The following is a 14,305-nucleotide window of genomic DNA, read 5'->3' on the forward strand; positions in this document are numbered from 1 at the left end:
GTGTTTCATTAAGCTAGTAATGAAGTTCATATTATTCTTTTTAATGAAAGTAGGTACTGTTGCTTACTATATGAGGCAAAATTGCTCTTATTGGTGTATTTCCCTTGGGCCTGATCGTCATACCTGGCATGCAGCCCACAGCAGCTGGGCAATGAGTAAGCAGTACTGAATCCAATTTAAATGCTAGTAAAGTGTGTATAGCAGAGGGCACCCATGCAGTCCTCTTATAGTCAGGGAGAACTTTTTGATATGCACAAATGAGAGAGAGTGGTGCTTCATACAGATAATTTAGGGTCCACAGTGTTGCCAGAAAGATGTGGGCTTGCCTTGGGCACTGCCTCTCTCCCCTCACCAGTGTTCAGGAGCAAACCCCTTGTTACCATGAGATCTGAAAGAGTACAGGTGATTACCCCAATGTCTTTATGCTCCAGTCTCTCTGGCATAAGGGCCAGCTACCTGGAGTGCAAGAGTGCTTTTTTGGCCACATGAAATGTATGGCCAGCTGTAGAGACAACAGGAGCAGAACAGGAGAGGAAAGATGAATGATGGCTGTACCATCAGTCATGAAAAGATGTTGGAAGTTGGGAGTGATGATGGGCATGGAGCTGGCATTGAGTCTCTGCAGCCACCTGCACCACCATTCAGGTGACTGAGCAGCAATTGGGAGAGAAAGGACAGCATGGCTGAAAAAGCTGTCCATCCCAGGCAGTGCCCTGCCATTGCCAATTCAGTTGCAGTGTCTGGCACTCCTTGCTGCGTCTTGCTGATAGCCACTTGTGTCTCATCTCTCCTAAGCTTCCCAAGCACCCGCTGAGCTTCTGTTCACTCACATCTGTCTGATCCCCTTGGCACCACTCAGACCAGGCATTTTGCATGAGCCCTTCTGCTGCCTGGTGCAGCCATGCAAGGTGGCTGAACAGCAGCTAACACACCACACAGCCGGCATAGACAGAAGATACTCTTCTGAACGGCTCTGCTGGTACCAGCCTAACTTTCCTCATTCTCTGGGAGCTGCAGCCTTCAGGTTGTATTCCTCTCTTTTGTTTTTGTTGTTGCATTATTCCTAATTCCTTCCTCTGACTTGCACGGAACTCATCTTTCACTTTGTAGAAACTGTGAATTTAAAAGGGTAAATAGCAGTGGCAGTGTTTTCCACTCAGAGATTTCCAAAGGAAAATTAGCCAAATTTAAATTTAGCCAAAAGAGTAGAAGGATGTTTGCCAATATCTCATGGCAAATCTGTACCATAGCAGAGAACAGCAGGCAGGTTGGCCAACTGGTTATGCTGTGCTACTGATCTACATGTGCTGTGTAGATCAATATATGCTTTTTATGTAAGGGCAGAGCTTGCTCTGTGAGTGTCTTTTGATGAGACACTGGAGTAGGACTTGGGCTCCTAAATCATCTGTGTGCCTTTAAAACTCTTACCACAGAAAAATCTCCAATCTTTTAACCTGTTATGAAACTCAAATCAGTTTCTTCTCTGCTTTTTAATGGTATTTTTGCTTTTGCCGGTTATAATTGTAAGGGCTATTTGCCGAGTATTTCCAGGACCAGTTCATGTAGGCTGCTGCTTTCCCTGTTGTGCATTTTTTCCTTATACAGTAGTTCAAATTCATCTGGCTTTACTTTTTAGTTTCCGCAATGTTTGGTTAAATTCTGTTTCTTCTTGCTGGACTGTCTTTTTGAAGAATAAATTATTTCTACATATTTGTAGAAATTAAAGAGTTTGTTGAAGACAGTCACAGGTTTTTAGGGCCAGTAATTTTTCTGGCCTTGCTTCATGCATAACACAGACCATGGAATTTTGTCTAGTGATTCTTACATTAAGCTTAGTAATTTGTGGATTGAAGTGCAGCTGTTGTGTAGGAACACAACCCATCGTGGTAGAAAGAAGTTTTGTAATAAATGAACAGAACAAGATCTATTCATTATAGAGCAGTCTTACTGTGCCATGGGAAAATTCTGACATGGTTGCATACTTTAATTTTTCTTGAAGTTACACTGGGATTAGTTGAATGAACAGTGAGGTTGAAGCAACAAGATGGGAGGTTTTCTAACACAGAAGAACATCCCTTTCATTAGAGATGTGTCTTTGCAATCATTGCTGTTGCTATTGAATTTGTTCTCAGGATTGAATCTGCCCTCACACTTTTATGGAGTCTATCAGGAAGTTTGCTTTTCCATTCAGATTTTTCATTGGATTGTGTAACCCTTCTGGAACAAACAAGCTGTAGATAAAATAACCTGCCTACCAGGGTATTGTGGCGGGAGCCACATAATTATTTCCTTAGCCAAGCAGATACTCTGTATGCATTTCCACAAAGACTGCTGTAAATGCTAAAATATCAGACAGCAAAAAGCAAAGCTCATCATGGTGACTTCTTGTTGGCTTGAATAGCCATGGATAGCCATTGTGGAAAGAACTTGGCAAAGTAAAATTAGACTTTTCTCCTTGTTTTGCAATGATTTTTACTTTCTTGGCTTCAGAAACTCCTTCATGCCAACAGCATGAATTTTACAAAAGTAAATGATCCTATGTCAAGTATGTATATGTGGGTGGTAATTTATATGTGTATGTGTATGTGTATGTGTATGTGTATGTATATGTATATGTATATGATGTATATGTATATGTATATGTATATGTATATGTATATGTATATGTATGTATATGTATACATAGGCTTCGACTAAGTAAAAATAACAGTAATAGCAACTATCTTGTATCCAAACATCCTACTTAGAAGTGATTCATCTTTGGGCTAAAGTGTACAAACAGAGAAACCAATTTCACCTTAGAAGGCAAAACTTTGATTTCTATACACATTAAGAGATCATGTGGTTTGTTTATATTTAATTATAATGTAACAAAAAGGAGGGAACACAGAAGTGGCCACAAGATGTCTTACATAGGTATTTGAAACATCAGTTTTAGAAAGTTGAATCAGAGCACCAATGTATGTTCCAAAATATTCATATATTCCTTGGTTTAGGAAAGCAAAAAGCAAATTATTTGTGGGTTTTTTACAACCAGGTTTTGTGGGTTTTGAACCAGGAGAACTGGAGTTCTCAGATCCAGTTCTCTCACAACCAGTACGGCTTAGTGTAGGCCAGAATGAATTGCAGTTCAGATCTCTGCATGAAAGATGGAGAGCTCTTCATGGATGTTTACAAAACTTTTATTTTGAAACAGTGTTGTACTCACTTAGCATCACTGTCTAACTACTCCTCTTCATCAGACGATGTGTTCGCAAGCATTTTTGAACAAAAGTAGTTTCAGCACAATTGCAAGTGAGAACATTTGCATCAATGCCAGGGGCAACAATCAATCCCAACCAGAGTGAAAATTGTCCTAAAAATAAGTGTGACCTTCTTGAATCAGCACTTTTCTGAAATTCCACTGAAACAGTATGGCTCTTTCTGCAATTGTAAGAACTGCAAAAGTGACAATATGTTTGAATAATTACCTCTGGAAAAAAGCTGCCTTTGGATGCAATTTAGTCCTCCTCAGTGTTAATTTATTGACACAGACAATGATACATGTGTAGTTCACTTGAATTATTAACATGCCAAAGCAGATATTTTACATACACATTTTGTGAATTTGAACGACTATGTTGCCATCAGAGCAACAGAGAATTATTCTTTTTTCGTCTCTTCTCCCTCTTTTCTTCTCCAGAAGAATCCCCTTAAAAACAAGAGAGAATTTCATATGCTTATAAACCTATCAATCTATGTCAGTTCATTTGTCAATTTGGTTTTTTTCCCACGTAAAAGAAAGCAGATCTGGCCCAATAGCATGTGCATGAAATCAAAAAGTAAGCATGCTGGGCCTTGTTCATTTTCCTGGAAGCTGTCCCCCACACAGATTTCCTGGAAGCTGTCTCCCACACTGTACAGAGCAGTACACAAGTCTGAATGAGAAGTAGAGGCTGATGGTGCAGAATCACCCAAGGGGCAAGTTTTTTAGGCTCTAAAGGGGAGTGGCAGAGCTGTGTCTGCAGTACTGCAGTGCTTTCCTCACAGCACATACGTTGTTAGATGGTGGATTTTGTGATGATAGGGAGTAACAGAAAGCAGCTATTCTTATGCTCTGGAGTCTCACTGTGAACCAAGTGTTTGGATTGTTAGCCTGCAGACTGATACTGTAGATTAATACAGTATAAGTGGAAGAATTGGGTTGCTTCCTAAGTTCTTCCCATTAAACTGCTGTTCCTCATGTACATTTCAGAAAAGATTTGTACATTGGATTGTAGCAATTTCAAGGAGAAAGTAATTTCAATCAATTTGTGTAGTAAGGAATTTTGTTTTGCCGTTTTGCTGTGTACTTAGAAGGGCAAAATTTTTAACCCAGCAAAGTGACATTTTGAAAAATTGCATAAAGGAATTAGCCCCTTTAGAGGGAAACTGTTTTTCCAAACCTACTATTTACTTCTGCTGCTTATTTCTTTGGGCATTCCAAAGGGCCCCAAATGACAAGAAGTAGAAAGAAACAGGTTCTACCCCAGAGAGCTAACACTCAAGAGAAAATGCAAGAGGTGACAAGAAAGACAAATGGAGGAAATGCATAAAGAAAGTGTCTGCAGGCAGATATAGCTGTGTCAGTAATCATACAGAGCTATGATTACTTAACCAGTGCTAGATGGAAAAACTTCTACTGGGGCTTGTATGGACTATCTTTTAGTATGCATTCTCCTATAAGTTATAATAGACAGGCAGTGTCTGCATTGTATTGCATTTATTCTTGCTATTTTTCCTTCACTATCTATCTGAAACTTTGTTCAGTTGTCAGTCACTGCCTTACATTTTTTTTCCTATTTTAGGTCTAACTTGGTCTCTCAGTTATTTTGTTAATGGAAATAGAAAATCAGCCAAAATTCCAATTTTTGTGTTGAAATAATAATAGACTAAGGCAGAGAGTGTAATAAATCAGCAGTCCTTATGGACTCTATCACCCTGCAACAGATCCCCCACTCCAAACCATTTATAGCAACTGAAATGTTATTTAAAAGCAAATATCTGATGAGGCAAATTAATTAATATGACATTTTTCTATTGCTTAGAAAATGAGGAATCCAATGTTTAAGACTTGCTAATGCTTTTTTTGGCATCAAGAAAGGAGGCACAGGTATCTAATATTAAAGAGTGCTGCAGAAAGGCAAGTTAGCACTTTATTTGCCAAATTAAGTTTCAAAGACTATGTAGGTTATGAAGTTTAACTTTCTGCCCATAAATCTTGAATGACTGACAGACGACTGTAAAATAGCTTTGTTCAAAAGGAATCTTTGGCAGGCAGCATCAAAGGTTTGAAACTCTGGAAGGGATGAAAAGAAAACCTCACTTTTGCACTGATTTCCCCTACAGATCAATGTCTCTGTGAAATTTGACTGGGAATTATGAAGTATTTACTGTATTATGTGCTGGTTTATTTCACTGTATCCAAAGGCCCCAGTGGTTTCTTTTATCTCAAATATTTAGCGATATTTTTGTACATGAAATCTGAATGAATGAATGAATGAATGAATGAATGAATGAATGAATGAATGAATGAATGAATGAATGAATGCATCAGTGGAACACGGGGAAAAAAATACTGGATTTAGACAGTTCTTTTCTTCCTTATCATAAGTTGGAGTATTCTTTTTACAACACCTAAATTTATGGGCACATATTTTTATGGTAAAGCCCAATGGCATGTTCTCAATGCTCCATCTAGCTCTCTCAGTGTTTCTTCACTTGATTCACAACTCTGCAGGGTATGAATCAGTCCTGCAGTATAACTCTTAACCTCTTTTTAACTAGAATAAAGTAGCGTGAGGGTTTTTTTTAAAATTTATGGTGTGTATCATCGTGTCATCATCTAATTAGGTAAACCAAAGAAGGGGAAAATAAAATATTTTTTTGAAACATTTCTTGTCAGCCATCGATCAGTGCAGGAGATGAAGTGTCTTTATTACATATAAGCATCAGAGGCAGAAAATTTTTTGTAACACAAAGGTCCTTAAGTCTATCCTCAAGGAAGATGTTGCCCTGCTAAGGCATGAGCAGAAGAATAACTGGCTTTGCAGGGCAGTTTCTGGTAGAAACACAGCACCTCCTCAGGTATAGTGAGAGGCCTGAGGAGAAAATCTTCCTCTCTTTTCACAGGCTCTTTAAAGCTCTGAAGGTGCTTTTTGTCTTCCACAGGGTGAAGTGAAGAAGTGAAGCCTCACAGCTGAACTACTATGAGGTCAGAAGCCTTGCTGCTATATTTCACACTGCTACACTTTGTTGGGGCTGGTTTCCCAGAAGATTCTGAGCCTATCAGTATTTCGCATGGCAACTGTAAGTATAAGGGGCCAGAGGACTTAATGTAGTACTTATCAGGGGACTTCAAATCAACACTACTTAAATACAGTTGCAGTGGATAAAGTTGTTTTTTCTTGATTTCTCCCATATCAGCCAATTTACATTGTCGGGTACTAATATAGGAACAGGACTTTTTCACATAGTCTTATTATTTGTTAATCTAATACAAGTAATTGAACTTCTTTAAGCTCAAATGGATTCTGCTTGAGCATTAGGCATTTTTTTCCTAAGATGGAATTGAAGAAGCTAAAAACCAAATCAAGGCAAAAAATCTTGTATGACAGAAGGTCTCTCCTTTCTTACCAGTAGAGATTGGCAAACTCTCCAAAATCTAATGTAACACCAACAGCTGCATACTGAGATCTGCTGGCTAAACAGGTGGAGAGCTTTCTGTGTATCTTACAGTGGACATCAGGCTTGACTTAACTGATTCTTTCACATTTGCCTCATCTCAATTGTGATAATGGCAATGAAAATTCTTCAAACTCCCAAAGTTTCAGATATTTACAACAAAGTCTTTAGCATTTGGGCCCCTAAAAGTGTGCCAGGGAGTAGCAAGTCAGCCAAGAGCAGTCTTGTGTTCAATTCTTTTTTTGTTCAGGAATTTGGTTTTAAAATTGTCCATGCATACTGTGCTTTGCAATGGCCTTAAAACTTACCCAAAAACTTATCTTGTCTTTTATTCTGAAAGACAAGACTCCAGGACACACCTGATGTACTGCAAATGCTAATAGACCTCTGAGATACAACAACAGGGAAGAGCTGCTCTGAAGCAACCCCAGGTGAAACATGGCTAGTGTGGCCACTTCAGCACCAACATTTTCACCCTCCAGAAAGGCAGTGCTAATCATTCCTGGGAAAATTTGCTAGGCTTGATGCTTTTGGAGAAATAGAACATGGGATAATTTTTCCTCTGCAGCATGGCATGTTGAAGTGGACATGAATGCCCCTAGTTTGTTCTAGATCCATGAATTACAGAGGAAACAGTACTGAACAGAAAACAGCCTTACAATAAAACTTGGCATTTTGCATGTAGGACATGATCAGAAGGATTAAGCTTCTGAATGTAAATCCTGCCTGGTGTCTTAATTTATTTCTTAGAGTTCTCAGCACCTGGTTTGGTGAGTAGTTCCTTTTTCTATCCAGTTTTATCACCAGACTTTGTGGCACATGACACTTTGAGGTGCTCTGCTGAAGCCATGCTGTGAACCAATATTTTGACCAAGGTTAACAGGTAGTATGCTTTTAGAAGACAATAGCTGAGAATACTAAAGCAGCAGATGAGTTTCTGAAGAAATAGACTCCCCCAAAGAGCTGCAGTTTTCTGGGAAAGCATATTAATGGGGAAAAACCATAGCTAGCTGCTAGTCAGCTCTGTATAACATTCACTGCTGTGATAATGCTCATCAGAGGATTATCCTCCTCCTGTCTTCTGTCATTTTATTTACTTAATTAGCTCCTTGTTTGTGATACACATAAATGTGAACTGGCCCTTGATCAGAAGTGTTCACTATTGTTAGGTTGTACACCCGTCTGAGGAGCAGTGGAACACTCTGTGTGTGCTGAGTTCTCACCCCAAAAAAATAATGGGAATAGGCAATAATAGTCTTGCTGACTAGTAGAACTGGAGAGGGAGAAGCTGACCTGTTGATAGCATAAGCTCAGAGTAGGGATTCCAGTCAGTATTGCTGCCAGTGGCCAGAAGGACTGGAATATCAGACTGGTTGCCAAAATAATGTGCAGTGACTTTCACTTCATGAAGTTCAAGTGGTGATTTCCCACCATTTCTCAGAAAACCCTGCAGCTGTTCTGTGACAGCAGTTGAGTCCTGTAGGAAACCCAGGGAAGTGGCAGTTTGAACCAACAAGAGCCAAGCCTTTTGCTTTAGCCACTACCAGTCCAGTTGTTGTGGTGATTGATTGGCCACTGTATAACAGCTTCATCCTGATAGACATGCTTTAGCAGTCAGGAGCAAGCATTTAAGCTCTGCAAGCAGTGACAGAAAAACTGCAAATAAGTGCCATGTACCTGTGTGCAAAGAGTTCCAGAACAGCTTTATGCTTAAAAAAAGTCATAGTTTTTTCCTTCTACAAAGGTGGTGACTTTCTTCTTTGCAACTGCAGACACTGTAACATTAAAGAAGTCTCTGGCTCTCTGTGTTCGTGCCTTCCAGCTCCAGTCTGTGTTTCCAGGGCAGAACAGAAACCACAGGTTTTAGCTATAGCTGGGCCCCATGGTGATTCATCTTAGCACCATTTCAGTTTGTTACTCTTTTGACCCTGCTGATTTTTTTCCTTCCTACAGATACAAGACAGTATCCAGTGTTTGTGGGTCACAAACCAGGGCGGAACACCACACAGAGGCACCGGCTGGACATCCAGCTTGTCATGGTCATGAACAGGACCCTCTATGTTGCTGCTAGGTCAGTAGCCTCCTGCTTCACCACTCCTCTCTTACTGCTTTAAGAGGAGGAGGAGAAGACAAGGAATATTCTGAGATCTTCTCTGATGGACACATTATTTTTAGGATTGTCTTGCACTCAGAGAGAGTTTTGCAGCCTGTTAGTAAGACATATTAGAAACCTTGCTAGATAATCAACTGAAGTTTTGTGATGTGTTACACCTGTGCTTTAGGACTACATGCCTCTGCCTTCCTCTGAGACCTGCAAGAGGCAAGTTGCCAGAAATATAATTTAGTTCCATGGAAAAGAATTCCATCCTCATAATTTTATTCCACTTGTGCTCACCAGTAATGACAAATTTAGAGAATAATTCTTCTGTGCACAGAAGTATTTTTTGATAAGAGTTATTAGAATGTAATTTTGCTGATTTAGGCATGTTTTTGATATCTTAAGACAAAAAAAAGAACTAAACATGCTTCCTCAAGGTTAATTGAATTTAGTGTCTTGACTTTTTTTGAGAGCTATGCTGTGCAGAAATGAGCACGTCTTTTTATAAAAATTGCACATAGAGCCACCCATTCAGTTTGCCTAGCTGAGCTTGCACTGTCAGTCTCAGCGGGCCTACACCCATCAGACAGCTGCCAACCTGTCAGAGATCCGATATTAACACTTCACATCCCTACCTGTTGTTAGCAGAGAAGATTGATGATCTTAGAGTGGGAATTACATGAGAGATGCAGAATGAGTGCAAGATGGGTCCAGATTAGCAAGGCGGGGTGGTCCAGATTTGCAAGGTGGGTAGTCCAGTTTAGGAGCTCTTGGACCCAGATAATGTTTGGGACCTCCCTGCAAGCTTCCTCTCAAGTAGTAGCTTGTTTCCTGCCTGTTTTCTGGTCCTCCACTGGAAAATGCACACCTTTCTGCATGTGTCACATATAACCAGGCTGTTGCTGCAGATGGGAGAAGTGGTGGGTGGGATGGCCAAGAGTGAAGGGGAACAGCTGTTGAACAGGCAGCCTCTCACCACCAGCCCTGTCTGCAAAGCCCTTGGCAGCCTCTGGGAGCTGCCTGCGTTTCTTCTCAAGCAGCCACTCCCCATCTCCTGGGTGGTCACATGTGTCCTGTGGGGGAAAGCTGCCCGTCGATCTCCATGCGTACCACATAAATGGTAATTGCATTACACCAGCATGGTCACTGAGTGACACTTTCAGAGTCATGTCCCTGGCTGCTAGAAGAACATACCTGTTCCATTACCCTGCCATGGCATCTGCTCTGGCTAATTACAGCTTCCCAGGCTCCTTGCATACCCCATGCTGCATGAGGTCTGGGTGGCAGAGCTCAGGGCTCTCATGGCAAGACCGTGCATTGAGTCCAGGCAGAGAGCAAGTATCATTCCACAGGAGCTGCAGTGGTGGTGGTCACAGGGCACAAGGAGTGGTCAGCCCTGTGGCAAGTGGCAAAACCCTGTGCTTTGCCTGAGTTCCGAGGTATTTTTGCTGTTTTTAGTGGCATAATGAGTGGGGCAGGGCAGAGGGTTGAATAAATTTGAAAGGTGATGGCAGGATTTCCTCCTTTTCATGACTGAGCTCCCTCTGCTTTCCTTATTTGTTTTCCTTTAAATTAGGAAATTATTTGCAGTGAGGTGGTGGTGAATCCTCTTTGCAGATTTTGGTTTGCTGTTTTCATAGTTTGTTCCCAGACTGAGATTGACACAGTTAGACTGCCCAGTGCCCAAGCAACTGGCATTAGAGCAGGAAAACCCAGAGAACAGTTTTGGGATATGAAACCACTGCATGCACAAATTATATGAAGAATGCTAATATTTGGGGGATAACATGTACCAGTATGTGAATATGCATTCTTCCTCATTTATATAAAACAACTTGCTACAATGAGAGTGCTTATATAGTCCTAGGAACACCTACAGAAAAGAATAAAGACCTGATCTGTTTTGTACTTATACAGGCATGAAAAAAATCTTCTTACACTTTTTTTCCTTCGGTAATTCAAAACGTTTTTGACATATTCTTTCCCCACTCCATGTTACTGAATAAAGTCCTTCCTCGTCTGACAAGATTATGTGATACAAGTTGAAAATCAGAGGTAATTTTTATCTTTAAGTAGCAAACAACAGAAAATGAGTCATCCTTCAGTATCTAGTGTGAATGAAAATTTGTAATTCAAATACAGTATTTCCTTCAAAGGCAGTAGTAAATCTAGAGATTGGAAGCAAATTTGAACACAAGCAGATGTGTTTGTCAAAGAGTTTTGTAACAAGATTCATTGAAAACTAGGGACCGGCTCTGTCATCTTTTTTCTCATGGGAAGGGTACTCCCTCCCCATCTCTCTCTCACTCGCCCACACTCAGGCACACACATCCTTTTCTAAGTTTGCTGTGTCTCCTCCTCCCATTGTCTCATGCAGTGGCAGCTTTTGTTCACATTATCTGCCACCCCTCCTGTGTGTGAACCAAACAGGCACGGAGCAGGGTATGGGAGGCTCCGTCCTTTGCAGTTATGTTTCCAAACCATGCTCCAAGTGCCAAGGGTCGTGCACAGCCAGTGGCATTATTGAAATTCCCTTCCTCTACAAGATTATGCCATGGCAACAAAATTCAGTTCTGATGACTGGAGGTGGGAAAAACGGAAGCTCTAGGATTAAGTAAATTTGTGTTAGAATAACTTAATTAGCAGTAAACTGTACACATACCACAGCTAGTAGAAAGTAGGAGCTGGGAAGCAGTGAGAAAAGGAGAATGAGAACAATCCCACATTTTCTGTGATTAGGGAGCCCTCCCCCAAATCTGACAGCTCTTTCTCTCTCTACTGACACTGTCAGTAACTGTGTTTCATCTGTGGCATGAGAAAATGATATGTAATTTTCCTCATGCTAACTTCCTTCCAACAATCCCATAACTTAGCATCGGAGTTTCATTTGAACTGTTCCTTGAACCAGAAATTAAGTCCTCTAAAGACTGTTTTATTGAGGTAGAACTAAACAACTCTGCTCTTTATGAGTACCACTGTTGTATTTTCTATTTGTCTTGTTGAAAATGAAAAAAATTGTAACCTCTGGAAAGCAAGGCTGATGAATAAAATCAAGAGCTGTGCCAGAAGAAGGGTTTTAGAAGTCCACCCGCACCTTGTTTGCAATTCAAGAGATTTTTGCCCCAATTTTATATAGCAGGAGTGATAGCAGTAAAGAGAATGCACACAACAGGGAACCATGATGTAATCTATGAAGCTGATATTGTTGATATTGTTACCTATTGCTAATTGCTAATACCAATTGCTTACTGCTAATAGGTAATTTTATGCCAGAACCAGCCCTGACCACTGCTCTGTCACTGGAGTCAGGCACATAATAAATTGAAGTATTAAACCAATCTTGTAAGTAAATGACAGCTCTGGTTTTAGAATCTGGAGGAGAAGAAAACCCATCAACTCCTTGATTTGGCATCTTAAAAAGCAAACAGCTTCAAGCTCCATAGGAGGCAAATTTTCAAGGCCAGTTCCCTACCACAATGCTGCCTCTTTTCTTCACCTGAGAGAATTGTTGTTTATTTCTCTTGTAGCAGTAGTCTGGGTTTGCCTTATTTAAAGAGACTAGCACTATTTCCCCAAAACCCAATAAATATGAAGCTAACCTTGAAAGCAGGGATTTCTAAAATGGAAAGAGCCTGTATTCTGCATTCAGCAGACCCTCCAATGCTGTGGATCAAATGTCAGCTGCACAGCTTTTTGCATGTTGAAAAAGATTCAATTTTATTTCAACGAAAAATGAGATCTCAGTCCCAATTTGATGTGCTGGTTACTACAGTGTTGTGGGTTGGTGGGTTTTTTCAACTTTTGGGTTCTATACAGAGCTGTCCTTTTTCTCAGTTTACATGGAAAAGAATGTCTAAAAATATATCTTTACCTGATTAGCTGTGTCTATTTCCTCTTTCCAAGAATAGATTGGCAACTAATTGTAGAGAGAGACAGATTCTCAGGAAAATAGGAAGTAAATGTAAGAAAAAAAGTGTGAACTTTTTCAGATAAATATTTTACAGTTTAGTTTGGCCAGCAGTGTGTGAAGAGAAGAATAATTTCTAGGAATAGTTTTGTGTCTGTCAGCCTTTTGTCTACCATATTGTCAATCAAATTGTAACAGCTAAGGTGAAACACATAGAGGAGAGGAGAGGGAGAGGGAGAGGAGAGGGAGAGGAGAGGAAGAGGAGAGGAGAGGAGAGGGAAAGGTTAACCTCTTTTTAACAGTTAATGGCTAAATGTGGCACAGTGACATCTAGCCCAGGAATCTGGCAAAGAGTGCCTAAAAGCTATTGCAGCTGATTTCAGGATACAGAAAAACATCTGCATGCTAGATTGTGGCATCTGCTTTAGGACTGATAGAGCAGAAATCATGTGAGACTCATCTACTTTCCCAAAGCTCATTTGTTCAAATAATTGCTTTTGGGAAAGAATCTTGCTTTGAAGTTTTGTAGTGCTTTTTTTTTTCTTAATGGGAAGGCAAACAGTTTATATGTGAAAATGCTTTTGTGGGAGAAGCAGGAGATGCTGCCAGTAATGTTTTCTGGTAAGACATCTGATTTTTTTTTTAATGGATTATGGATTACCTTGTGATAGATAGCTCTCTTATAGAAAATGAACTGTCTGACTGCTCCATTTGACTTCGTATTCTTTGCTTTTGTTTACAGGGACCATATTTATACTGTTGATATGGACACATCACATACAGAAGAAATTTATTTTAGCAAAGTAAGTAGCTTTTATCATCACCAGAAACCAAGGACACTAGAACAAGCTTCAAATAAATAGGATGATAACATTGTTTTAAAGAACTTGCCAGCACTGCTGTAAAACTGTAATAAGCAAGTAAGATGGCATTGCTAATCATATTTGCGGAGAGCTAGGATAGCAGTTGTGTCCTCTGTGAATTCTGATGAGTGGTTTAGCTGGGCTGATAAGCAATCTGTACCAAAACATGGTAAGGTCCCAAATGGAACATCTTTCAAACATCTATTCGTTTATATGCAGCAGTTTTCTATAACAGCTATACTATCCCAATTAAGTTTACTGAAACTTTCATCATAAGAAGCATCTTACATATTTTGACGTACATACATTTTTTTCACTTGTGCAAGAACTGACTAAACAAAATCTTACTATAATGTTACTTTGTAGATGTATTCACATTATCTCCATGGGAAGTTACATTCAAAGAAATGCGTTGTCTGCGTTACTGCATTGTATATTAACATGAACATACTGAAAATAATCACCCTTCAGCTCTTTTGCATTGCATTCATGTTGTGTAACATATGTTAAACACAGCATTGGTCTGACAGAAGATCATAAAAATTTGGATACTGGATGAATTCCACTGGAGGAGGGGACACTGCTTCATTATAACTATGAATGATACTGAAAATGAACTTTTTCACTCGTCAAAGAGTGAGGGCACAAGCTTATCATGGAAATGAACATGCATGGTTACTCTTGCAGCTTGGACCCCTGCATGAATGCACAGTGCCTCAGTTTACTGATCAGGAA

General features: G+C 40.0%; 1 protein-coding gene across 2 annotated transcripts in view; it reads left to right on the top strand.

Moving 5' to 3' along the window:
* SEMA6A (semaphorin 6A) overlaps window positions 1–14,305 on the top strand; it is a 119,279-nt gene that overhangs the window by 45,573 nt on the left and 59,401 nt on the right. For both annotated transcript variants that reach the window (XM_053932937.1, XM_053932938.1), the window contains exons 2-4: window positions 6,190–6,327; window positions 8,656–8,773; window positions 13,450–13,510. In XM_053932937.1, coding sequence (XP_053788912.1) covers window positions 6,228–6,327; window positions 8,656–8,773; window positions 13,450–13,510 — 279 coding nt within the window. In that variant the 5' untranslated portion in view covers window positions 6,190–6,227. The remainder of the gene's footprint in view (window positions 1–6,189; window positions 6,328–8,655; window positions 8,774–13,449; window positions 13,511–14,305) is intronic.

Source organism: Vidua chalybeata, chromosome Z (assembly GCF_026979565.1).
Source record: "Vidua chalybeata isolate OUT-0048 chromosome Z, bVidCha1 merged haplotype, whole genome shotgun sequence".
Taxonomy (NCBI): Eukaryota; Metazoa; Chordata; class Aves; order Passeriformes; family Viduidae; genus Vidua; species Vidua chalybeata.